Source organism: Salvelinus alpinus, chromosome 28, assembly GCF_045679555.1.
Source record: "Salvelinus alpinus chromosome 28, SLU_Salpinus.1, whole genome shotgun sequence".
Taxonomy (NCBI): Eukaryota; Metazoa; Chordata; class Actinopteri; order Salmoniformes; family Salmonidae; genus Salvelinus; species Salvelinus alpinus.
In genome coordinates, this window is record NC_092113.1 from 714,044 (window position 1) to 739,802 (window position 25,759).

At 45.3% G+C, this 25,759-nt stretch overlaps 1 protein-coding gene across 4 annotated transcripts; it reads right to left on the bottom strand.

Moving 5' to 3' along the window:
• Positions 1-1,597: 1,597 nt before the first annotated feature.
• LOC139556910 (DDB1- and CUL4-associated factor 1-like) lies at positions 1,598-25,261 on the bottom strand. 4 transcript variants are annotated; one of them, XM_071371030.1, is made up of 25 exons: positions 25,053-25,261; positions 23,487-23,607; positions 23,174-23,250; positions 22,984-23,057; positions 22,774-22,887; positions 22,511-22,648; positions 21,704-22,318; positions 21,434-21,535; positions 21,183-21,341; positions 20,849-21,028; positions 20,489-20,698; positions 20,120-20,289; positions 19,812-19,939; positions 17,205-17,440; positions 16,047-17,113; positions 14,292-14,490; positions 14,117-14,199; positions 13,578-13,662; positions 12,822-13,055; positions 12,482-12,575; positions 10,552-10,656; positions 10,182-10,255; positions 9,933-10,025; positions 9,508-9,742; positions 1,598-2,100 (listed from the first exon to the last, which is right to left on the bottom strand). In XM_071371030.1, the coding sequence occupies exons 2-25, from the start codon at positions 23,597-23,599 to the stop codon at positions 2,054-2,056; spliced, it is 4,632 nt and encodes a 1,543-aa protein (XP_071227131.1). In that variant the 5' UTR covers positions 23,600-23,607; positions 25,053-25,261; the 3' UTR covers positions 1,598-2,053. The 4 variants fall into 4 exon arrangements, with proteins under 4 accessions (XP_071227131.1, XP_071227129.1, XP_071227133.1 ...); XM_071371028.1 differs by having other exon boundaries at positions 1,598-2,103; XM_071371032.1 differs by lacking the exons at positions 22,984-23,057; positions 23,174-23,250; positions 23,487-23,607; positions 25,053-25,261 and having other exon boundaries at positions 1,598-2,103; positions 22,450-22,648.
• Positions 25,262-25,759: the final 498 nt, after the last annotated feature.

Sequence of the window (25,759 nt, forward strand, 5' to 3'; positions counted from 1 at the left end):
GGTATATTCTATACGTTTATGTTCTGGTCGTGAAACCCTGGCTCCTACGTAGGTTAGAGATGAGTGAGCTCTTCCATCACAGCAACTGAATAATAGCTGTTGGGTGTATGATGCACGTCATATTCACTGTTCACACCAGGGCGTTAATCTCTTAACGTCAATGGGTCAGGGTATTCCAATTTAGGCCTAAAGATGACAGAGCTCAATCTTTAAATAAAATGAGAGTAAAAATACTTTTAGATACATACTGTACAGAACATGTTTTTTTTTTATGGGTCTTTACAAGAGTGCCTCTAACAAAGAAATGAAGAAAGGTAGAAGGAAAATAATGAAATCAAAAACTAGGAAAAGTGAATGATTCAGGAAGAAAAATCATGATATGTTGGCAACACATGTGAGACCAGCCTACATTTGCATCTTGACTGTCTCGTTAAAAAGTAGCAGCAACTGAATAATATGCACAATTTAATACTTATCAGGAATAGCTTCTAAAACCACCCACCCTTCCACCCAAAATAGTTCAAGGTCAAAACCATAATCCAAACAAAACACACCTCGGCCAAAATACAGTGCGCTTGCTTTACATAGCCGGGGGAATGAGTTTCATTGTCAACGCTATCCCTATAACCGGCCTCCCTGGCAGTTGAGGGTGGGATTCTGTGTTTTCCACAAGGCTCCTAAATTGCCAATCGAGTACCAAATTCACCCACCCGGACATCCCTTAATGCAAAACATGTGCACCCAGTGTCTCTGTATTATTGACAGTCAGCAACTAAAACATCATCCAATGCACTTCTGTCAGGGGTGTTCCATGAGAGGACCAAACAAATCATAAGTGTTAGAAAAAAAATATTTAAAAAAAAGGGGAAACAGGTTGTAGCAATATAACAACTGAATACCAAGCAATGTCCACGAATGAACTCCCCCCCCCAAAAAAATGTTAACCCAAAATGTAAAGGTAAAGTATGCTTTCCGTCTTACAATATAACATTTGCTGTGTGTAGACAGAATAAACCCAATGTTGATATCAAGCACTCAAAATGTAAATCTAAGCCATATTCATACACGGTGTAAAAAAATTAAGGCCTCGTTATATAGACATACACCTACATCAAATCACGTGCCGACAATATTTGTGTAGTCCACGGTTTTACACTCACTAATGCGAGTACAGTTCCTAAATTGTCAGTCGTCAGCATTTTTAAAGAGCACCATGTTTAATCCGTTATGATTACACAGTGAAACTAAGTGGCGTTGGTCATTGATGGCACTATTGTGTGTGGTGTCTTGGTCGCTAGCTACGTTTGTATTGTAGGTGGTGCAGTGGAGATGAACCTGAGGATATGGCTGCTTTAGCTCCACAGATTATCAGCGCTCTGTGTGGGTGTTTGTTTTTAAAGTGGCGGCCTCAAGCACCACCTTAGTCTTTAGCAGACCACACGGGAGCCGATGCAGTACAGAACAGTAAGCTTGAGTCAGCGAACACTCTGCCTTATCAATCCACAGAGAGAAGTGGTATCCTTCAGTTTCCCCATCTAAAACAGCCTACACATGACAGTGGTCATTCAGCACTCTAGAAAATGACCAATAGTCCATATGGGGGGACAAACTTTGAAAAGAGCTTTAATGAAATCAACATTTTAAAAAGAATCAGTCTTTGTTGTGTGTACCAGTTTTTTTCCCCCACTCATCAAGCAAACCGTGTAATATAAAACTATATCATCATAAACAGTTTTTTTTTCTCAGGAATACCATTTCCGTGGAAATGTTTTGAAAGGCGGAACTTTCTTCTGGCCCTCTACTTCTGACTCTCCAATCAGCTTCTCCCACCATTTCTCCTGGGCGGTAGGTGGGCATTGGGACAATATTCCAAACTAGCAGTGCAGTCGGTCTCGCAGTTCATTCCCCAAATCCAAATCCCATCCTTCTTTCTCCCCAACTCTAACTGTACCTTACCGTCTTGTCTCAGTTGTTAATGAGTGTTCACCCACGGGAGAGCTCTCACTAGAAGTCCGGGAAATGTTGTCCTAGTTCCTCTGTCCCAGACAACTCCTCACTCATTCAGGGACAGGATTATGTCATCCTCAAGGTCTGAGCTGTCTGCTGGGTTGACAGAAAGAAAGCAAAGACAGATTTAGAGGTCCGGGGAATAACGGGACAGAACACTGTACAAGTCACGGTGCTGGAGTAAAAATGCCACCGAGTAGAAACATGTCTCCTGTGTGAGGGTTCATCTCTGTTTTTCCTTACTCACTCTTTAAAGATGAAATGTCCACACAGCAGTACAGTAACACTTTTTTTTTAAGCAATAATTTTGATAACAAGCTAAGCTTCACAGAGAACGAGGACTGTATTTAAAAAAAGGCAAGTCATAGCCGGCATACAAAACGCTGACGCGCACCTTTAAAAAAAGTATAATAAATCTATGAACACCATCAATAAATCAATTTATTTTATTATTTATCTAAATTAACATTATGTTAAGAAAATGTATTTCAGAAGAACAGAATATGATTTGGCCTAGTGTATGTTAGTTACCTGGCTATGCTCCATTTAGCAGACAAGATATGCTTATAAGTCCCGTGCCATTATACGACTTTATAGTTAGAAGAATATAATTGAACTTAGCTGAATAAAATAGTAATGGGAAAATATCCTTTCTAAGTGTGTGCATACAGTGCCTTCAGAAAGTATTCAGAGCCTTTGAGTTTTTACACGTTGTTACGTTACAGCCTTATTCTAAAAGGTATTAAATAAAATCTTCAACAATCTACACACAATATCTCATAATGACAAAACGAAAACAGGTTGACATTTTTGCAGATTTAAAAATAAAAAACACGAACACCTTATTTACAAAAGTATTCAGACCCTTTGCTACATCCTGTTTCCACTGAGCATGGAATGTTTCTACAACTTGATTGGAATCCACCTGTGGTAAATTAAATTAATTGGACCATTTTTGGAAAGGCACATACCTGTCTATAAAAGGTCCCACAGTGGCCAGTGCATGTCAGAGCAAAAACCAAGCCATGAGGTCGAAGGAATTATCCGTAGAGCTCCGAGACAGGATTGTGTCGAGGCACAGATCTGGGGAAGGGTACCAACACATTTCTTCAGCATTGAAGGTACCCAAGAACACAGTGGCCTCCATCATTCTTAAATGGAAGAAGTTTGGAAACACCAAGACTCTTCCAAGAGCTGGCCGCCCGGCCAAACTAGACAATCGGGGGAGAAGGGCCTTGGTCTGGCAGTAAAAGGCACGACTGCCCGCTTGGAGTTTGACAAAAGGCACCCAAAGAAACAAGATTCTCTGGTCTGATGAAAGCAAGATTGTACTCTTTGGCCTGAATGCAAGCGTTACGTCTGGAAAAACAATGACACCATCCCTACCGTGAAGCATGGTGGTGGCAGAATAATGCTGTGTGGATGTTTTTCAGCGGCAGGGACTGGGAGACTAGTCAGGATCGAGGCAAAGATGAACGGAGTAAAGTAAAAAGAGAGATCCTTGATGAAAACTTGTTCTAGAGCGCTCAGGACCTCAGACTGGGGCGAAGGTTCACCTTCCAACAGGACAGAAACCCTAAGCACACAGCCAAGACAATGTAGGAGTGGCTTCAGGACAAGTCTCTGAATGTCCTTGAGTGGCCCAGCCAGAGCCTGGACTTGAACCCTTTCGAACATCTCTGGAGACCTGAAAATAGCTGTGTAGCATCGCTCCCTATCCACCTGACAGAGCTTGAGGATCTGCAGAGAAGCATAGGAGAAACTCCCCAAATACATGTGTGCCAAGCTTGTTGCGTCATACCGAAGATGACTCAAGGCTGTAATCGCTGCCAAAGGTTCTTCAAAAAAGTACTGAGTAAAGGGTTTAAATAGTTCAAGAATATTCCAAGATGGCGTAGCAGTCGGACGTGTTTTTGTCTTGTACCTTCCTTTCCCTTGTAAACATTGCTTTTCCTTTTTTTCCCGTATATATATTTAATATTTTACCAGCTAACTGGCTACTAGTTAGCCACGGCCCGCTAGCTGTCTAAAGTACATCGGAATGTTAGCTTAAGAGGCCCATCGGACAAATTCTTTGGCCACTATACCCACCATACAGAGCCCTGCTGATCCGTCGCCTGAACCGGAACCCCAACAGAAGCTAGCCAGCTAACTAGCTACTAGTCAGCTAGTCACTGCTAGCGGTCATCAGCCATCTCTAGCACGGACAACTCTCGCCAGTCTGCACAGCGCGACTCAAACCAGAGCAAATCGGACATATTTTTCTCCATATCTCCGGATTCCTACCGCAAGCTTGAACCTTTTTTTCTTCTTCACCTGGATCATTACAGCTAGCTGGCTGCTATTTGAGTGGCCACTCCTGGCTAACGTCACTGTCCCGAAGCAAGAACCAATTAGCCTGGAGCTAGCCTTGCCAGGCCCATCTCCCGGCTAGCTAAAGAGGTCCATCAGCCACTACTTGGGCTACAATACCACTTTTCGCCAACTGGCTTGGACCCCCGCCGACTCATCACGACTGGACCACCGACGTGATTCGCCCGATGGGGTTTTTCTCAACTGGCTCCGCCGTCGCTTCGTCCCCTGAAATCCCATCCGCGGCCTTCTAGCTGTCCAGAGCACATTGGACTGTTACCTTAAGAGGCCCACAGGACAAATTATCTGGCCACTATACCTATTCTGCCAATTGGCCTGGTTTACCACATGGAGCCCTGCTGATCCGTCTGCCGATGTAATAGCACGAGGGGGCCACAGACTATCTTCCGTCGCGACGTCCCTCCAAGGCCCTTCTGTTAGCTTGCTAGACACGGCCCGCAAGCTCCCTGAAGCCAACTCACTGGACTCCTATGATCACTTAGCTACGCATGCCTCTCGCTAACATCAATATGCCTTGTCCATTGTTGTTTTGGTTAGTATTTATTGCCTTATTTAACTGTAGAGCCTCTAGCCCTGCTCAATACGCCTTATTTAACACTTTAGTTCCACCTACCACACAGGTGACATCACCTGGTTTAAATGATATTTGTAGGGACAATATCTCTTTCATCGTCACTCTATGCACAGGTTTACCCGCACTGTATCCACATCCTATCATACTTTTGTCTGTACATTATGCCTTGAATCTATTCTACCGTGCCCAGAAATCTGCTCCTTTTACTCTCTGTTCTCTAAGCACTAGACGACCAGTTATTTAAGCCTTTCGCCGTACCCTTATCCTACTCTTCCTCTGGTGATGTAGAGGTCAATCCAGGCCCTGCAGTGCCTAGCTCCACTCCCATTCCCCAGGTGCTATCATTTGCTGACTTCTGTAACCATAAAAGCCTTGGTTTCATGCATGTTAACATTAGAAGCCTCCCCCCTAAGTTTGTTTAATTCATTGCCCTAGCACACTCTGCCAACCCGGATGTCTTAACCGTGTCTGAATCCTGCCTCAAGAAGACCCCCAAGAACCCTGAAATTTCCACCCCTAACTATAATATTTTCCGACAAGATAGAACTGCCAAAGGGGGCAGTGTTGCAATCTACTGCAAAGATAGCCTGCAAAGTTCTGTCTTACTATCCAGGTCTGTACCCAAACAATTCGAGCTTCTACTTTTAAAAATCCACCTTTCCAGAAACAAGTCTCTCACCGTTGCCGCTTGCTATAGACCACCCTCATATGGTGCCCTGGACACCATATGTGAACTGATTGCCCCCCATCTATCTTCAGAGCTAGTGCTGCTAGGTGACCTAAACTGGGACATGCTTAACACCCGGCCATCCTACAATCTAAGCTTGATGCCCTCAATTTCTCACAAATTATCAATGAACCCACCAGGTACAACCACAAATCCGTAAACATGGGCACCCTCATAGATATCATCCTAACCAACTTGCCCTCCAAATATACCTCTGCTGTTTTCAACCAAGATCTCAGCGATCACGGTCTCATTGCCTGCATCCGTAATAGGTCTGCGGTCAAACGACCACCCCTCATCACTATCAAACGATCCCTAAAACACTTCAGCGAGCAGCCCTTCCTAATCGACCTGGCCCAGGTATCCTGAAAGGATACTGACCTCATCCCGTCAGTAGAGGATGCCTGGTCATTCTTTAAAAGTGCCTTCCTCACCATCTTAAAAATGTAGAACCAGGAACAGATACATCCCTTGGTTCTCTCCAGACCTGACTGCCCTTGACCAGCACAAAAACATCCTGTGGCGATCTGCATTAGCATCGAATAGCCCCCGTGATATGCAACTTTTCAGGGAAGTCAGGAACAAATATACACATGTAGTTAGCTTTCCTAAGGCTAGCCTTTTCAAGCAGAAATTTGCATCCTGTAGCACAAACTCAAAACATTTCTGGGACACTGTAAAGTCCATGGAGAATAAGAACACCTCCTCCCAGCTGCCCACTGCACTGAAGCTAGGAAACACTGTCACCACCGATAAATCCACTATAATTGAGAATTTCAATAAGCATTTCTCTACGGCTGGCCATGCTTTCCACCTGGCTACCCCTACCCCGGTCAACAGCCCTGCACTCCCCACAGCAACTCGCCCATGCCTTCCCCATTTCTCCTTCACCCAAATCCAATAGCTGATGTTCTTAAAGAACTGCAAAACCTTGACCCCTACAAATCAGCTGGGCTAGACAATCTGGACCCTCTCTTTATAAAATGATCTGTCGAAATTGTTGCATCCCCTATTACTAGCCTGTTCAACCTCTCCTTCGTATCGTCTAAGATTCCCAAAGATTGGAAAGCTGCCGCTGTCATCCCCCTCTTCAAAGGGGGAGACACTCTAGACCCAAATTGCTACAGACCTATATCTATCCTACCCTGCCTTTCTAAGGTCCTCAAAAGCCAAGTCAACAAACAGATTACCGACCATTTCGAATCCCATCGTACCTTCTCCGCTATGCAATCTGGTTTCAGAGCTGGTCATGGATGCACCTCAGCCACACTCAAGGTCCTAAACGATATCATAACCGCCATCGATAAGAGACATTACTGTGCAGCCGTATTCATCGACCTGGCCAAGGCTTTCGACTGTCAATCACCACATTCTTATTGGCAGACTGAACAGCCTTGGTTTCTCAAATGATTGCCTCGCCTGGTTCACCAACTACTTCTCTGATAGAGTTCAGTGTGTCAAATCGGATGGCCTGTTGTCCGGGCCTCTGGCAGCCTCTATGGGGGTGCCACAGGGTTAAATTCTCGGGCCGACTCTCTTTGTATTTATCAATGATGTCGCTCTCGCTGCTGGTGATTCTCTGATTCACCTCTACGCAGACACCATTCTGTATACTGCTGGCCCTTCTTTGGACACTGTGTTAACTAACCTCCAATGCCATACAACTCTCCTTCCGTGGCCTCCAACTGCAAGTAAAACTAAATGCATGCTCTTCAACCGATCACTGCCCGCACCTGCCCGCCCGTCCAGCATCACTACCCTGGACGGTTCTGACTTAGAATACATGGACAACTACAAATACCTAGGTGTCTGGCTAGACTGTAAACTCTCCTTCCAGACTCACATTAAGCATCTCCAATCCAAAATGAAATCTAGAATCGGCTTCCTATTTCGCAACAAAGCATCCTTCACTCATGCTGCCAAACATACCCTGGTAAAACTGACCATCCTACCGATCCTCGACTTCAGCGAAGTCATCTATAAAAAATAGCCTCCAACACTCTACTCAACAAATTGGATGCAGTCTATCACAGTGCCATCCGTTTTGACACCAATATATTAACCACCACTGCGACCTGTACGCTCTCGTTGGCTAGCCATGGCTTCATAGTCGTCGCCAAACCCACTGGCTCCAGGTCATCTACAAGTCTCTGCTAGGTAAAGCCCCGTCTTATCTCAGCTCACTGGTCACCATAGCAGCACCCACCCATAGCACGCGCTCCAGCAAGTATATCTCACTGGTCACCCCACAAGCAAATTCTTCCTTTGGCCGCCTTTCGTTCCAGTTCTCTGCTGCCAATGACTGGAACGAACTGCAAAAATCACTGAAGCTGGACACTTATATCTCCCTCTCTAACTTTAAGCATCAGCTGTCAGAACAGCTCACAGATCACTGCACATAGCCCATCTGTAAATAGCCCATCCAACTACCTCATCCCCAAACTGTATTTATTTATCTTGCTCCTTTGCACCCCAGTATCTCTACTTGCACATTCATCTTCTGCACATCTACCATTCCAGTGTCTAATTGCTATATTGTAATTACTTTACCACCATGGCCTATTTATTGCCTTACCTCCCTTATCGTACCACATTTGCACTCACTGTATATAGATTTTTCTACTGTATGTTTGTTTATTCCATGTGTAACTCTGTGTTGTTGTGTGTGTCGAACTGCTGTGCTTTATCTTGGCCAGGTCGCAGTTGTAAATGAGAACTTGTTCTCAACTAGCCTACCTGGTTAAATAAAAGGTGAAATAAAAAAATATATGTTCTTTAAATAAGGTACGTTTTATTTTTTAAATTTACTTAAAATTAACTAGGCACGTCAGTTAAGAACAACTTCTTATTTACAATGACGACCTAGAATAAGGCTGTAACAAAACGTGGAAAAAGTCAAGGGGTCTGAATACTTAGCGAAGGCACTGTATGAAGTGGCTATGTTGAGCATAAAAGTGATTATTTGAAACAGTTTATGATAAACACAGAATGTCAGAAATCAAAACATATGGGCTGCATGATGCAACATTGATGATTTGAGAAAGTAGAAAAAAAGAAAAAAAACGTGCACTCTGTTCCTTGCCTCAGGCTGCACAGATGTTCTATCATCAAGTGATTATATTGTCACCCATCAGACTATTCTCAATTTAATCTTTACTAATATGGACATTTCTATTTGATTTAGAATGGCCCATTATCAAATGGACAGGAACAGGGGCAGGGAGAAAAGAAAATACATGTCATCTGTATGCACTCGAATAGCGAATGGAGGCCGCAATTTTTCCCGCCGGTCCGTTCTGTAGGCTACTTCGGTTTTATAGGGGAGCATGTGCTTAATATGAGCAGCTGAGAAATAAATACAACACTTATTTCAGTTCATGCATCAACCACTGTTTGAGGAGCATGCTCTCGCTGCCCGACAGGTGATATTCTGCCCAAACTCTGTATACCATTGGCTCTCTCCAAACTTGTTCCTGCAGCTACCCAGTAACTTAATTTGGGAACTCTTGAACTCTTGACCTTCGAAGCTAGTTCCACTGCGTTTTTTCATTGTTCCCCTCTAATCACAGACTGATTTAAACCTGGCACACCAGATGGGTGCAATTAATTATCAAGCAGAACAGAGAACCAGCAGGCGCCGGACCTCATAGGGTAAGAGTTGAATGCCACTGTTGAATGTCATTATAAAAAGTAAAATATGTATCCTAGCCCATGACAGAAGGTTAAAGTTCAATGTTACCACAAACTTCAACCCTGCTGGTCCTTCATCCAATGCTGTACCTAGATGAGTGCGTGGCTGAGGGATACACTGACAACTATTACTCACTGTTATCCAGGGCAAGGTCCCCATCTTCCTCATCCGAGTCATCGTCATCATCCTCACCATCCCCCTCAAGCAGACGAGCTACCTCTTCATCGTCAGAGGGAGAGAAGTCATTGTTCCCATCTTCCTCGTCCTCTCCTCCATTATCATTTTCCAGCTCGGCAACCAGTGGGTCTGTGTCGATGTCGTCGTCAGAGTCATCTTCGTCATCATCGTCGTCCTCTTGATCGTCATCCTCCTGATAGGGGACAAGTGTTCCAGAACAGCCAGATCTTATATTTAGATATTTAGGCTGCATTACTTGCAATAAAAAAATTCTGGCATAACCAACCAATCACCCAATGTTAGCGATTGGTTATTTGATGGATTATCAACCAACATAACATAAGAGGGGGGCGCTTTGTGAAGGGGTACGTTGGGTCCTTTACCTGATCTTCCTCATCCTCCTCCTCCTCAGCCAGTCTCTGGCGTCCCACCTCGTACAGTCTGCACACCGTGTCTGTGTTGACCGAGTCCTGGTTCTGGAGGGGAAACACACAGAAAGTCTGACAACAGTTGTATGCCTCAATAGTACTAAGCCCCACCACTAAACTCAATATCTGACTGTGCAAAGTGGGGTATGTGATTCAATCCTTTGCAGCTTTATCGAGTAATCTAACAGATGACAGAAGATTTACCTCGATCACAGCCAGGTAGCAGTCCTTAGTATCCGTGCAGAGGTCAAATATATTCCTCTTCACGTCGATGGTGGCTGGGGGGGGGGGGGGGAATAATAAACCTCTCATATGACTTCACAATATTGAAAGTAGTTGATACAGGAAGAATAAACGCTTTTGTAAGGAGTCAATTTGGGAAAAAAAGCTAATCCGACTCCATTTTCAAAGCATGAAGCTGTCGTTTTACAAAACGAGTGTTTCCCAGATGTTGGGTCAGGACAGGAGCCACTATTGAGTCATGCCTGGGTTGCAATTTAAAACAAGATAGTCTACTTCTGATAAATGCAAGGCCGAGGGACTGTTGTGACAGTGTGTCTTAGAGCAGTCTTACCAATGGGTTTGTAGTCAGTGGCATTGAACGTCCTGAAGGAGGAGCCAAAGGGAGTCTTCATCTGCATTTCCAATATATCATCCTCATTATCTGCCTGTAGCATCGCTGGGAAAAACAACATTCGGGTTACGTTTTCTGTACACGCGACAACGAGAGCAAATCTGTCCAGATTAAATGGCCAGACCGATAGACATGGTTCTGGCTACTAAACAGAGTGGTGTGGGTGCGTGTGTGGGCAGAGCCTTCATGGTATCCACATGGTCCTAGGTAACAGGGTTGGGGTCAATTCCATTTCTATTCAGTCAAGAAAAAAAGTGAATTGGAATTCCAATGAAAGAATTGAAAAATTCTGCTTGAAAATAGGCATTGCTCAATTCTGGTACCATAGGGACACATTGTGGAAAACGCAGAGGGTCTCACAGAATCTGGACAGAACGGAATTCAACAATGTTCCAAAATGTATTGAACTTAGTAGGAAAGCAAATAAATGTAGTGAACTAAATAGAAAATACATTAATTTGCCCATGTTCATCATAATAGATGAAGAAAATGCATCAGTGATTTGTATTTTCCAGCAAGTTTTGGAAACGGCACAGGAATGCCCGTCTGTGTGTGTTGTGTGCAGTGCGTGCGCACGTCTAGTCTACACTTCAAAGATGTGAAGGCTTCCCCCCCCCAAAAAATACTCCATGAACTGTTATCTACAAAATAGCCTACGCCTAACCTAGCAGAATGATATCATGCTCATTTGCATCAATCCAGAGGCCATTCGTTTAGCAAACTCTGCAATCACATGGTCTCCATCTGATGCTCACTTCTGTAAGAATATTTTGAAGATAAATACACAACGCAGAGGACTAAAGGTCAAGAGGACTGAAGGTCAACAGAGTACAAATGATCCAAGGAAAGTGTTTTTTCTGTAATAGAAAATTAATGAGCAATGGGTTAGAGACATGGGAGGAATTTGTCTATTCATTAAGCCTGAAATAGGATACTTGTTATTTTTATTGCAAGGAATTGCAATTGGTCAACCACAGGCTAGGGTTGGGTTATAAAACTACATCCTCTCCATTTGCTCTGTGTTGAGAATCACTGAGGACAGGGGAGAATGAACATCTACCTCTCAGCATAACATCTATGATTTGTCCTCTTTGAATAAACCTATTTTTCTCCCCCTGATTTGCGTTGGAATCTGTGTTATTGAAGAGTTAACATCAACTGCTAACACTTCGATTAAATGGTTAACTATATCCCCCCCCCAAACCTCAAAAGTAGTCTCCTGTTCAAAAATTGTTGTGGAGTTTAAAAAATATATATATAATAATTGTATGTTCTATTAAAAAGTGAGATGTGAAAAGATTACAAAAAAAACTGGGGAACAACACACTTGGAAAAACAAAGACGGATATAAAACTATATTTGGGGAAAATTTTATGAATTTTGGTAATGCGAGGATCCATGATAGCAAAATAACACTAGTTGCATACGTACAAACTGCATGGATGTACGTATGGGTGGATAAAGAGAGATGATAAGAGTGATACTGCTGCTCGACTGCCACTGCTGTGGTTGGGTACATCATGGCCTCCACATGGCTCAGGCTACTGAGACATTCGAGTGATATGGATGTGGGTGGATCCATCATGGCCTCCCTGTGGCTCTGGCTGTGAGGTGGTGTGAACCAGCTGGTGCTCTCCTCTGCCAGCTCAGGGCACAGCCTCCTGGCCATATGGTTCAGTGGGGCAGTGTGGCATCAAACACACACCTCTACATGCACATTCAACACTTCATAAATACACAACCCCCAAGCACTCACCTTTTTACACACATCTATAAAGTGCTAGCTGTTCAGCAGGTGAAATTTCGATTAGTCTCACTAACACAGGATACAGTACTGCATTTCCCATCATGCAGTGAGTTCAGTTCTCACCTCCGTAGATGACCGTGCCGTTGTTGTTGAAGACGATCCTGCACTGGTCCAGAGCTGGCACTGTGTGGAGCAGGTGGAAGGTCCGCAGGTCCCACTGACACACTCATTAAGAAATCACAATGTCACATCACTCTCAGTATAATGTAACGACTATTTTTTCACAATTCATTTGGTGTTGGGGTATTTTGCCGGATGTGACAAACTAATCTTGACATGTGGCCACTTTTGAGGCTTGATAACATCTGACCAACTGATGTAGGCTAAGTACTGCCAACAGAGCATTGGGAATACTCTTTAAAAATGTAATATTACTATTGTACAGTACGTGAGTAAAGGATACAATCTCGGTGTTGACAATGAGCTCCAGGCCGTTGGGGTGGAACACTCCGCTGATGTTCATGTTGAACTTGTCAAACTTGTGGATGGCCTGAGCTGAGCGCACATCCCACAGCACGCCGTCGTTCAGCACCAGGTCGTCGGTGGGGTTAAAGGTTGCACAGTTCCTCTTGTAGTTGTTGGACAGGTCCGGGTAGTGGAGGGTAAGGGTCTTCTGCCCTGTCTGGATGTCGTAGATCTGAGACCCAAAGACGATGACATGATTTCAGCTTATACACAGAGTATACAAAACATTAGGAACACAGGTTCTTTCCATGACAGACTGAACAGGTGAAAGCTATGATCCCGTGTTGATGTCACTTGTTAAATCCACTTCAACGAAAGGGAGGAGACGGGTTCAAGGAGGATTTTTAAGCCTTGAGAAATGAATTATGTGTATGCCATTCAGAGGGTGAATGGGCAAAACATGATTTAAGTGCCTTTGAACGGTGTATGGTAGTAGATGCCAGGCGCATCGGTTTGTGTCAAGAACTGCAACGCTGCTAGGTTTTTCCACGCTCAACCATTTCCCGTGTGTATCAAGAATGGTCCCCCACCCAAAGGACATCAGACAAATTGGCTACTTGATACAACTGTGGGAAGCATTGGAGTCAACCAGGGGGGGTGCAAATCAATATTAGGAAGGTGTTCCTAATGTTTGGTGTATTCAGTGTATATACATGGTTGTTCAGTTTAACCTTTAGATGTTAAGAAAACTTACGTGAGCTATGTGTTCCTTTGTGCCAATGACTCGGTCTTGTGAAAGTTTACTGAACTCCACATAATGGTCATCTAAGAAGGAATGCCTGGAAAGAAAAATGGGAAACAAATATATATATCAAATGAATAAAGATAAATGGAATTTTTTGTTGTTGAAAAAGACACATTTCAAGGCAATCCTTACAACCTCTGACTTCAGTTCATATTGAAAAATCCATTTTGGTTAAGCAATGAGGGACCAATGTTGTTCTAGCTAAAATCACAAAAAGCCCCAATGTTGCTTTTGTTAAACTGTGGCCCCACTACACTGTCTGTGTTCTATGAAGTGAAGATTCCAGCCCTAAGGCAGTTCAGTTAGTGTGCATAATTAAAGAACCCGTCAGCCCCTTTCAGCAACTCCCTGCTCTGAGGACCATACACACAGAACCAGTAGAAAGAACCATAGAAAGGAAACGGTAAAGCAGTCATCCCCATTGAAAACAATAACCAACTGTATTGATTTGACTGGGCCAAGGTTAGTCTTATGTGAGTCACACTTACTTCATGATGAACACTGACTTCATGCCCCACAGTGCAGACAGAGGATAACTCCATGACGCTGACGTCAACAACAGAGAGCCATCCTGATGACAAAAGACAAGAATAAAAGGTCTCATTAAATACTATGTTTTAGATATCCACAAGATAGGTCGATTTGTAAATGTGCCTCACTGACCCGTGATGGCTCTAGGTGTGTGATGGCAGAGCTGTGGCAGCTGTAGCTGGCCTCCTCCTGGCCTGTGAACACATTGTAGAGTTTGAGCTGGCCCGTACACGTCCCCAGCATCAGGAACCGCTCACGGGCAGAGAAGGCACAACACATGAACCCACTCTCATCCTCGTCTGCTTCCCTGAACACAGAGATGGGTCGGAACCTGGGAAAAAATAAAAACAAACTCAGCAAAAAAAGAAACGTCTTTCAAAGATAAATCCTAAAATGTCTCCCATGCTTGTTCAATGAACCATAAACAATTAATGAACATGCACCTGTGGAACAGCTACAGGATGCAGCTTACAGACGGTAGGCAATTAAGGTCACAGTTATGAAAACTTAGGACACTAAAGAGGCCTTTCCACTGACTGAAAAACATCAAAAGACAGATGCCCAGGGTCCCTGCTCATCTGCGTGAACGTGCCTTAGGCATGCTACAAGGAGGCATGAGGACTGCAGATGTGGCCAGGGCAATAAATTGCAATATCCGTACTGTGAGACGCCCAAGACAGCGCTACAGGGAGACAGGATGGACAGCTGATCGTCCTCGCTGTGGCAGACCATGTGTAACACCTGCACAGGATCGGTACATCTGAACATCACACCTGCGGAACAGGTACAGGATGGCAACAACAACAGAGAGACTGGACTGAGGGCTTGGAGGCCTGTTGCAAGGCAGGTCCTCACCAGACATCACCGGCAACAATGTTGACAAACCCACCTTCGATCGACCAGACTGGCAAAAAGTGCTCTTCACTGATGAGTCGCAGTTTTGTCTCACCAGGGGTGATATTCGGATTCGCGTTTATCGTCGAAGGAATGAGCGTTACACCGAGGCCTGTACTCTGGCGCGGGATCGATGTACTCTGGCGAGACATCCTTCTCCCTCATGTGGTACCCTTCCTGCAGGCTCATCCTGACATGACCCTCAGCATGACAATGCCACCAGCCAAACTGCTCGTCCTGTACTTGATTTCCTGCAAGACAGGAATGTCAGTGTTCTGCGATGGCCAGCGAAGAACCCGGTTCTCAATCCCATTGACCACGTCTTGGACCTGTTGGATCGGAGGGTGAGGGCTAGGGCCATACTCCCCCAGAAATGTCCGGGAACTTGCAGGTGCCTTGGTGGAAGAGTGGGGTAACATCTCACAGCAAGAACTGACAAATCTGGTGCAGTCCATGAGGAGATGCACTGCAGTACTTAATGCAGCTGGTGGCCACATCAGATACTGACTGTTTCTTTTGATTTTGACCCCCCCTTTGTTCAGGGACACATTATTCCATTTCTGTTAGTCACATGTCTGTGGAACTTGTTCAGTTTGTGTCTCAATTGTTGAATCTTGTTATGTTCATACAAATATTTACACAAATTAAGTTCTGAAAATAAACACAGTTGACAGTGTAACACCTGGTCCACCTCAGCCTAAAAGGCAAGTGTAACAGTTTAGCTTCCGTCCCTCTCCTCGCCCCTACCTGGGCTCGAACCAGGGGCCCTCTGCACACATCGACAACAGCCACCCTCAAAGCATCGTTACCCATCGCACCACAAAAGCCGCAGCCCTTGCAGAGCAAGGGGAACAACTACTTCAAGGTCTCAGAGCAAGTGACGTCACCGATTGAAACGCTATTAGCGCGCACCCCGCTAACTAGCTAGCCATTTCACATCGGTTACACAAGGACTTTGTGCCGAGTCCCTAGTGTGGTAGGAAGAAATCATACCTGCTAAAGATGAGGTGTCGGTCGAAGCAGCCGCCATCCACCCCTCCGTATTTTGGGTAGACAACCCTGCGTGTGTGTCGGGAGGTGAAGTTGGTTGGGGCCTGGCGCCTCTGCTTGGGCTCAGGGCACTGGTGGGGGGTGAAGAGGGAGAAGGGGGGGCAGGTGGTAACGGGGTTCTTGCAGCGCGCATGCTGCTCCCTCAGGTACTCTGTGATGATGCTGTCCAGGGCGGGGGGAGAGGGCAGGTGTCTGTCCAGCTGTTTCTTCATGGCTGGACTCTGGCTGAAGGCACCGTAGTCCGACTTCTGCCTCAGCACCCGCGGCTTCTTACAGATGGCAGGCACGGGGCACGGCGACGGGCGCTCTCGCATGAACACGATCCGTCCAATCAGGGGAGAGCCGATGTTTTGGTGAGGGGTCAACAGGGGAGGGGCGGCCGGAGGTACCGTGAGGAGTTGCGACGTCGAGGGACGAGGCTGGGGTTGAACTGACAACGGCACGGACGGATGAGAGCTGTGGCTCACCAACCGTGCTGTGACCCCATTGGCCAGCCGAGGGGTCCGGGGGAGGGCAGGGGCAGGAGAGGCAGGGGGAACAACGACAGGAAGCAAAGCTGAGGAAGATGGGTGGGGGAGGATGGCCATGGGGAGGTCGGCCTCCTTGGTGAGTGTGGTGGCAGTGTCATGCAGACCCTTGACCACCAGGTGGTTCCGGATCAACAGCAGTAGCTCCTTCTCAGGAAAGGATATTCTGGACTGGGCCACCACGTTTGCCCTCTGCAGCCAGGCCAGGGAGACATCCGTCCCGATCATGAGGGGTTTACCAGACACCCGCTTGATTAGCTCTGCCGCAAACTTGCAGAACTTGACGTGTTCGCTGCGTTTGTCCTGGAGCACGGGCTCCTTCATGAGCTGCTGGATGTGTCCACTGCTGAAGAGAGGCAGCTTGCTGATAATCTGTCTGACTGAGCTGGAGCGGGACAGACCCACCAGGGCCTTACAGGCCAGGGTCCGAATTTGATCCGCATCTGTGATGGGCATCTTCACTGTCAGCAGGGACAGCAGTACCTACAGGGAGATGGCAGAACTATGAGACCAGTAGAGCCCAAAAACATTCAAGCGTAAGATCAATAGACAATTCGGAAATAAATACTTTCACCTTGATGCCGTTGTTGGACTGTACCACGTTCCACATCTTGGTGAGCACGCTCTCGCTGTTCTTGGTGGTCTGGGGTAGACGTCTGCGGGGCGTGCCAGAGATGAACTTGCCGATGCCGAACATGCCTTTATCTGGAGCGCACACACAGTTGATGACCACCTGCAGAGCAGACTTCTGGATCTCGGCATCGTTCACAAACACCTCTCCCTCTGCCACCACCAGGACTACACCCATACCTGAGGAACAACAGAACATTAAGATTAGAACGCAAAGCCAAGAGTACTGGTCTACTGGATATATGGGGTTGTGTAAATAGAAAGCCATGGCAGGTGGGCTATCCACTGAGTGTACAAAAAAATTAGGAACACCTACTCCTTTCATGACAGACTGATCAGGTAAACGCTATGATCCCTTATTAATGTCACTTGTTAAATCCCCTTCAAAATCAGTGTAGATTGCGCGTACCACTTGTTTGGGAATAGCCAATGCCGTCGTGGGATACACAAAATATAAATGTAATTCACATTTTCACACAGTCCCTTTAGATTTTCCAACAGGGCTATACATTTGGGTGAGTTTCCCCCCCTCGGCCTGAGTAGCCTCGTTTCACTGACAAAAATAAAAAACAATTCCACAAACCAGGACAACAGGAGAGGATATTTTTAAAGTTACTGGACAGCTTTGTGACATCAAATGGTCAAGATGTGTTAGTATCTGTACTAATGGCACAAAAGCCATGACAGGGAGAAATAGTGGAGTGGTAACGCGCGTGCAAGCAGTTTCTCCCGACGCCACTTGGGTACACTGCAGCATCCACCGAGAGGCACTTGCTGCCAAGAGAATGCCTGACAGCTTGAAAGATGTTTTGGACACTACAATGAAAATGTTATTTTGTTAAAGCAAGGCCCCTGAACTCTCGTGTATTTTCTGCATTATGCAATGATATGGGCAGCGGCAATGTAACGCTTTTACAACATACAGAAAGAAGTGCGCTGGTGATCAAGGGGCAAAGTATTGACTTTTTTCTTTTTCTTTTGAGAGAGACAAGCTTAAAGTTTTCTTTACTGACAATCATTTTCACGTGTCTGACCGCTTGCATGATGACGAGTTACTCACACGACTGGCCTATCTGGGTGATGTTTTTTCTCGCCTGAATGATCTGAATCTAGGATTATAGGAACTCTCCGCAACTATATTCAATATGTGGCACAAAATTGAGGCTATGATTAAGAAGTTGGAGCTCTTCTCTGTCTGCATTAACAACACACAGGTCTTCCCATCATTGTATGATTTTTGTGTGTAAATGAACTCAAGCTTACGGACAATGTCAAATGTGATATACCAAAGCACCTGAGTGAGCTGGGTGCTCAATTACGCAGGTATTTTCCCGAAACGGACAACACAAACAACTGGATTCGTTATCCCTTTCATGACCTGCCTCCAGTCCACTTACCAATATCTGAACAAGAGAGCCTCATCGAAATTGCAACAAGCGGTTCTTTGAAAATTGAATTTAAAATCAGAAGCCACTGCCAGATTTCTGGATAGGGCTGCGCTCAGGAGTATACTCCCTTGGCAAATCACGCTGTTAAGACACTGATGCCCTTCGCAACTATGTACCTATGTGAGAATGGATTCTCGGCCCTCACTAGAATGAAAACTAAATACAGGCATAGACTGTGTGGAAAATTATTTAAGACACTCTCCAATACAACATTGCAGAGTTATGTGCATCCTTTCAAGCACACCCTTCTCATTAACCTGTGGTGAGTTATTCACCATTTTTGAAGATCAAATAAGGTTTTATATGTAAGAATGCTAAATTATTGATTATTATTATCTGTGCCCTGGTGCTATAAGAGCTCTCTGTCACTTCCCACGTGTGTGGCAGGCTTACAATGATGGCAAAAAACAACATTTGAGAGTGCGCTGACCCTGGTGCTAGAGGGGGTACACAGCTGGAGGTTGAATGTTTGAAAGGGTACGGGACTATAAAACGTTTGGGAACCACTGGTGTAGATGAAGGGGAGGAGACAGGTTCAAGAAGGATTTAAGCCTTCAGAATTTAAGCCTTCAGACAATTGAAACATGGATTGTGTATGTGTGACCATCAGAGGGTGAATGGGCAAGACAAAAGATTTAAGTGTCTGAACAGGTTATGGTAGTAGGTGCCAGGCAACTGTGTCAAGAACTGCAACGCTGCTGGGTTTTTCACACTCAGTTTCCCATGTGTATCAAGTGTACCACCCAAAGGACATCCAGCCAACTTCACAACTGGGGGAAGCATTGGAGTCAACATGGGCCAGCATCCCTGTGGAACGCTTGACACCTTGTAGAGTGCATGCCCCGACGAATTGAGGCTGTTCTGAAGGCAATAGGGGGTGCAACTAAATATTAGGTGTTCCTAATGTTCTGTACAGTGTATATTGACTTGTGCAATATTCATATCGCAAGAGATCCATATCGCATGAAATATTTTGAATCTGTTTTCATAGTTTATTCGGTTGCTGTCCCTCTCCTCGTTGCTGCTTCCCACACACAGATGTCCCAATGATTTCTTGCCCATATCGTGCAACTTTAATGACATGGCAGGGCAGTGTAACATACCCACGGTGGAGATGGCGTTGCCCCCCTCCCCATCCAGCACGGCCACAGAGTCCGACATCAGCAGCTGGGTCTTAGGGACCACCGTCAGGATGCTCAGAATGTCCAGGGCATAACGCACTGTGTCACTCCTAGGGGACAAAACAACACAGGGTGAAATAGTCACAGGTTACAACTTTGTGCTCACTTGAATTTGTCAGAAATGTTCTCCATAATGGACAGAGGTGTATTTTAATATAGAGCAGATGGAGTTGATAAATAAGTCCATCCTTCTCATCAGAAGGAAGGATGCATTTATTTTCTGTCCTTACCTGCCGTAGTAGGTCCTCCAGTCACAGGCAATGGAGATGAGCTGCAGGAGAAGCTCCACACAGGAGAGCTTATGGAAGACTTCTGCAGGCTCCCAGTACAGCCTGACTGGGCCATACTCAATCAGGAACTCCATCATCTCCACCACCTGCTCATGGGTGTAACTACATGCCTGGTGAACATAAAGAGAATGAGGCATCACTGAAAGAAAACCATCAACAAAGTTCATCTGTGATGATGGGTTCCAGGGGGATGGCGGTAAAATCCATTTCAATTGAGGAAGTTAATTGAAATTCAATTTCATTATTTGAAAGAGGACCCAAGACAATTTCAATCATCACAACACACATAGAACAGCATGTTCCTCCTACCTTGTAGTAAGGCTGTGGGTGAATGGGAGCACCCCCTTCAGTCCGCTGCAGGGACTGCTTGACCTGCTCCACCTTGATGGCCAGATGAGCCTCGGAGTACCTGCGCAGGGCCATGCAGGTGTGCTTGGCCGTCTGCCTGCTGGAGAAGATCTGGTCATCACTCAGCAGGGCCCCCTGGTCCTCAGGGTTCAGGATCTCCAACGTGCTGATCTGGAGACCGTAGAATACAAAATAAACAGCAGTCTAATACACACCCCAACACAGAGGATGTTCAGAGAACTGATCTGGAGACAGTGAAAAGCACTTGGTATTTCACTTGGATACAACAGAAGCATGACTAAACCACACAGGTCCTCCTACCAGGTTGACCATGCGCCGGAGGCCGTCCTGCCTGTCAAAGAGTTCCAGCACTGCTCGGAAGGAGAAAGAGATGGAGAAGAACATGGTGGCGTGGCAGCAGCCCGAGGCGTGGGAACACTCCAACAGCCACAGACTGTAGCTCACCACCTCAGACAGGATAGAGTGGGGCAGCATACACACCTGGGGGTAACAGAGACACATTTAATGGGGACACATGAACACACATTTGTATTGACTTACACATTTACATGGAAGTAAATCATGTCACACCCATGTACCACAGGTCACAACTTTTATGAACGGTTTACTTTTATGCAGTGCGTGTTTGTCCTACCCTCTCCATGGCATCCTGGTTGTAGGCCAGGTAGTAGAGGCACAGAGACACCCCTGTGGCGGCCATGGAAGGCTTGGGGATCTCCAGCAGCTTCTGAACCCCTCCATGGACCACAAACTGGGCGGCAAACTTCTTATGCAGGAGCAGGGAGGCTAGGTACTATAGGTAGCGAATGAGAATCTAAGGATAAGGCTGGGATGCTGCTCTTGAAACAATTGAGATGCATTATAGGTCAGTTGTAGAAAGGTTACCTTGAGAGCCTCAAAGGTGAGCTGTACATCGTTGGTCTGCTTCAGGTCCATGTAATGGATGAGCAGCTCACAGGCTCCCATCTGCATGAAGACAGCCAGAAGCTGAAAGACAAAATGAATACAGAGAAATAAAAAAATGTATGCAGAGAACTACTCGTCTGTCTACCAGTCATTTATGGCATATTGTCTTCAACGACTACAGCACTAGCTCTTATAAAGGAGTTTGATAAGACTGACATCTGCTGGTAGGTTTTTGAAGCAGCCACTAACCTCCTGGTACTCTCCCAGAGGGGTGAGGTACTGTAGGATGAGCCTCTGCTCCATCTCTGGGGTCAGAGGGTAAAGGTGATAGTTGTTCCCAATCACCCAGGGGCTCATCTCAGACCAGCTGCTGTTGGACAGCTCGCTGAAGTTCCTCTCCGGGTCTGGCAGGGAGAAGTTCAGTTTCTGTTTCACCTTCTGTCCATTCTCCCTCTCTGCTCTCCTCTTGAGGTGAGTGCTGCCCTCCTCCCTGCCGTCGGGGAAGTCCCGGTGGGACAGAGGCGGCGGGGCAGACACAGGCTTCATCGGGCCATTGACAGCTGAGTTAGCGCAGCTGCTGGTCTTGTGGGTGTTGTTAAGGTAGTTGAGGTGGAAGGAGATCTCGCTGTAAGACTCGTGGCTGTGGATCTCCACTCGGTCCTCATCTGATCCCTTCTCATTCCTCTCAATGTCTTTATTCCCCGGGGGGAAGGGGTTGTCCTCGAAGCCCCCGTCGACCGTCTCCTCATCCAGAGGAAGGAGAGGTTCCCCCAGGGTTTTCCTGGGGCTGGGCCGTTTAAACCCCTTCCGGTTTTCAGTGTCCTTGGCCTGCAGCTCGCGTAGCCGCTGCAGCATCAGAGGCACCTAAAGAGAGAAAGATGCATCTAGCATCATTCACAGATACTGACATCTAGCATCATTCACAGATACTGGTGATGGACACCCACTTGTGGTGACAGGGCTAAAATCAATTGAACCCACATTACCGTATTTACACAAGATCTTATGTTGATGTTGATAAACCTTCTCAGGTAGTAGTAGGATGTTGCCACTGACCACGACAGAGTTCTCCTCCCTGTAGTTGGCAGCGATGTCCTGGTTCTCCATTGCTCCAGCCAACAGGCCTGTAGCATAGATTCTCAGGGGCTGCTCCGCCTCCTGGGCCCATTTAAAAAGCCTCTCCACTATGCCCTCCTGTCATGTACACACACAAACAGAGACATCATGATTATTGAATATTTGAATCAGTTGCATATTATAGCTAACTAAATATACAAACATGTTCAAGTGCATCTCCACAGATGTAGGTTATAGCCTACCTTCTCCTGAAAGACCACAGCAGTCTCCAACCCAGGCATGATGTTCTGCAGCAGGCGACAGGCTGCAGTGTTGAGGGTGAGCTCTCTGCTGGTCATCACATAGCTATTAACGAGCTAGAAAAAGACAGGAGTTAAAATAATTCAAATTTGAACAAATACCATTCTGTAAATGTGTGGGGAAAAACACATCTTAAAAAGTTCAGGTCTTACAGCATTCATGAAATCATCATTTTTGAACAGGATCTTTAGCAGCTGACCCAAGACGCATTCTGGATCCGCTCTCCCTAAGTGGCAAGGGGTTGGGAGAATTAGAAAAACCTACAGAAGGTCAACAACTATCACTGTTGCTATAGTTAATACTATAGTTATGACTACATACAACATAAATACATCATCTTACCAGGGTGCCTGTCATCAAAAGGATCCGGATCAGCTTTGTGATATTCCTCAGTCTCCCTCTCCACCAGCTCTGAAATCCTGAGGGGAAAAGAAAACCCATGATATATTCAAAAACAGACAACCACATATTCCTTAATGTTCAGAGACAAAAAAAAAACGTATTTCCATCCCTTCATCAAGTAATATATGGCATAAATAAATAAGGTGAAAGCAAATAAACAAGCAAATAAACTTCCCAAAACATTCAGTGATGTTACTTCCCATAATATCCACTGGTGTTACCAACAATTATCCTGTATTACTCAGACACTCACTTAGTCAGGATGTTGACCAGGTCCAGTGTGCTGGCCTGCTGCTCCCTCTCCCACTGCTCCAGCAGAGAGGTCAGCTCTGCCTTGGAATCCACACTAGCAGATGCCGACGCCATGGTCTGGCCTGACACACAGAACAAATCATGTCATCAACTAAACTTTACTTGGGGTCTAGAGAGAATGTGCAAGAAAAAAAACTGCATTGGTGCATGCAAGAGAAGAGAGTCACCTGTCATTGTAAATTTTGATATGAGCTAGATTGATTCCCTACTCTTGCATGCACCAACACAGCATGTTTAGCATATCATCACTAACACTAGCTTACTGATTTGGCCTACGCCTCAAATAAAATATAATTCATGCATGATCCATCTATGCTCACAAACCATGACTACCTCTCCAGTTGCAACCAGTGACACAAAATGGACCTTTCTTTTGGCTCCAGTTCAGAACCGATCCAGCTATACAGGTTCTTGGGACAGTCAACAGGTGATTTGGTCATGGCCTAGAGCACGACGCTAGAAACCATAGCCATGTTTATGGCTCTGCTAGAAAACATCCAATAACATTCGCTATTGTGCAGTAGCTACTAGCTAGCCTGCCCTGTATAATTAATGTTAGCTAGTTAAGAGTTGAGGAACCCTCAACTCCGTTCTCTTTATCGAGACGGAGTATAGTTTTGGTGACTGGTCGCGGGATTTGCTTACAACAACATTGAGTCACCACCATCAATCGATTATTGTAAAAATGTCAATTCTGAAAACGCTTACAAGTACGTATGTTGGTCCTGTACAACTCCGGTCCATCCGCGGGGTGCTAAAATTAATAATTCTAATAAAAAAATATAACTAATACAAACGATTTTCCCTTCATGCTCGTATTACGTAAACTGCGATTAAATTGGGTCCGTACTATCAGGAATCCTTGGGACGTCCCTAACGGTACCATTTAAGTATGAATTTCAGTACCCTGCGGAAGGATCGCAGTTGTACAGGACAAACATAGCTATAGGTAAGCGTTTTCAGAATTGACATTTTTACAAGAATCAACTGATGGCGACTCAATGATGTTGCTAGCAAGTCCCGCGACCAGTCATCAAAACTCAACTCCGACTCGATATAAGAGAACGGAGCTGCGTTCCTCAACTAGCTACTTAACTTACACTCTCTGTAATATATAGCTAGTAAGTTAGTTACATCATGATGACAAGCTAACGTACACACGTGTTTTGTAGTGATTTAGCTAGCTAACTACTGAACTGGTTAGTCATCCGTACCTTGCTAATGTTACATATTGTACATTAGTTAGCTAGTTAACTATCTTCGATAGGTATATTTCACATCTGTAGAGTATATTAGCTGCGCTACCAACTAGCTATGAATATGCCCTATATAAACGTTAGCTAACTAGTACAACGTTGGAACGTACGCTATGTTTTAGCTACAATCAGTTCAGTGTTGGTGTTCAGCACCAGAAACAGCTGTCTGCGTTGTTTGCACTCGAGCTAGCTACAAGACCGTCTAGAAAGCCAGTTTGTTTGCGAAACAGTGTTGTTGGCTGGCTACGTACCTTTTTATGCTAAATTGTCCTTCGCTCTTTCCTTATTCCTTTTTTTTTTTTTTTTTTACAATGCCGACAGACACTTGCTAACTACACCAATATTTGTTGAAAAGAATACAAACGCCACCTTGTTATCACTTGTTTTAGCACAGCATTTATTATGGCGAACACGTTCTACACGTCAAAAGTTCAGCGTCGACTTTTGATGACGCAAAAAGGAGCAAGCTCAACATGGGCGGAGTTCAGCAGGAATGTAATTCCGATTAGTTCAAAGCAAAGGGACACACTGGGTGCATTCGAGCTGATCACTTTTGTAAAATCTGTGGCCTTTAAGTGTGTTGCATTATGGGGCTTAAAAATTGTCAGACTTGCGCCAGAGAGGAAGAAGTAAAGCGAGAGGTTTGACTTTGCCCAAAATCTGTCCAGGGAAATAAGCCCCTAAGTGATTATTTTTTTGTATGGAGGTCAATGAGTGTCAAACTTGGTCAACCAAAAATGTAATTGATAATTTGCTACGCGAGGCCTATTTGACCGAATAGAAGTTTCGTAAGGATTAGGTTGTTACGAATGCACTGATATAATTGGGCGCACGTTGCATTTCGGCAGTGGCGTGTATTCATGGAAGCACGTTGCAACCTAAGATCGTCTCCCTCTCCGGTGGCTTCTACCTCGGGTTCAGTCTCGGAGCTCCCAGGCTGCCTGAGAGACCGGTCCAT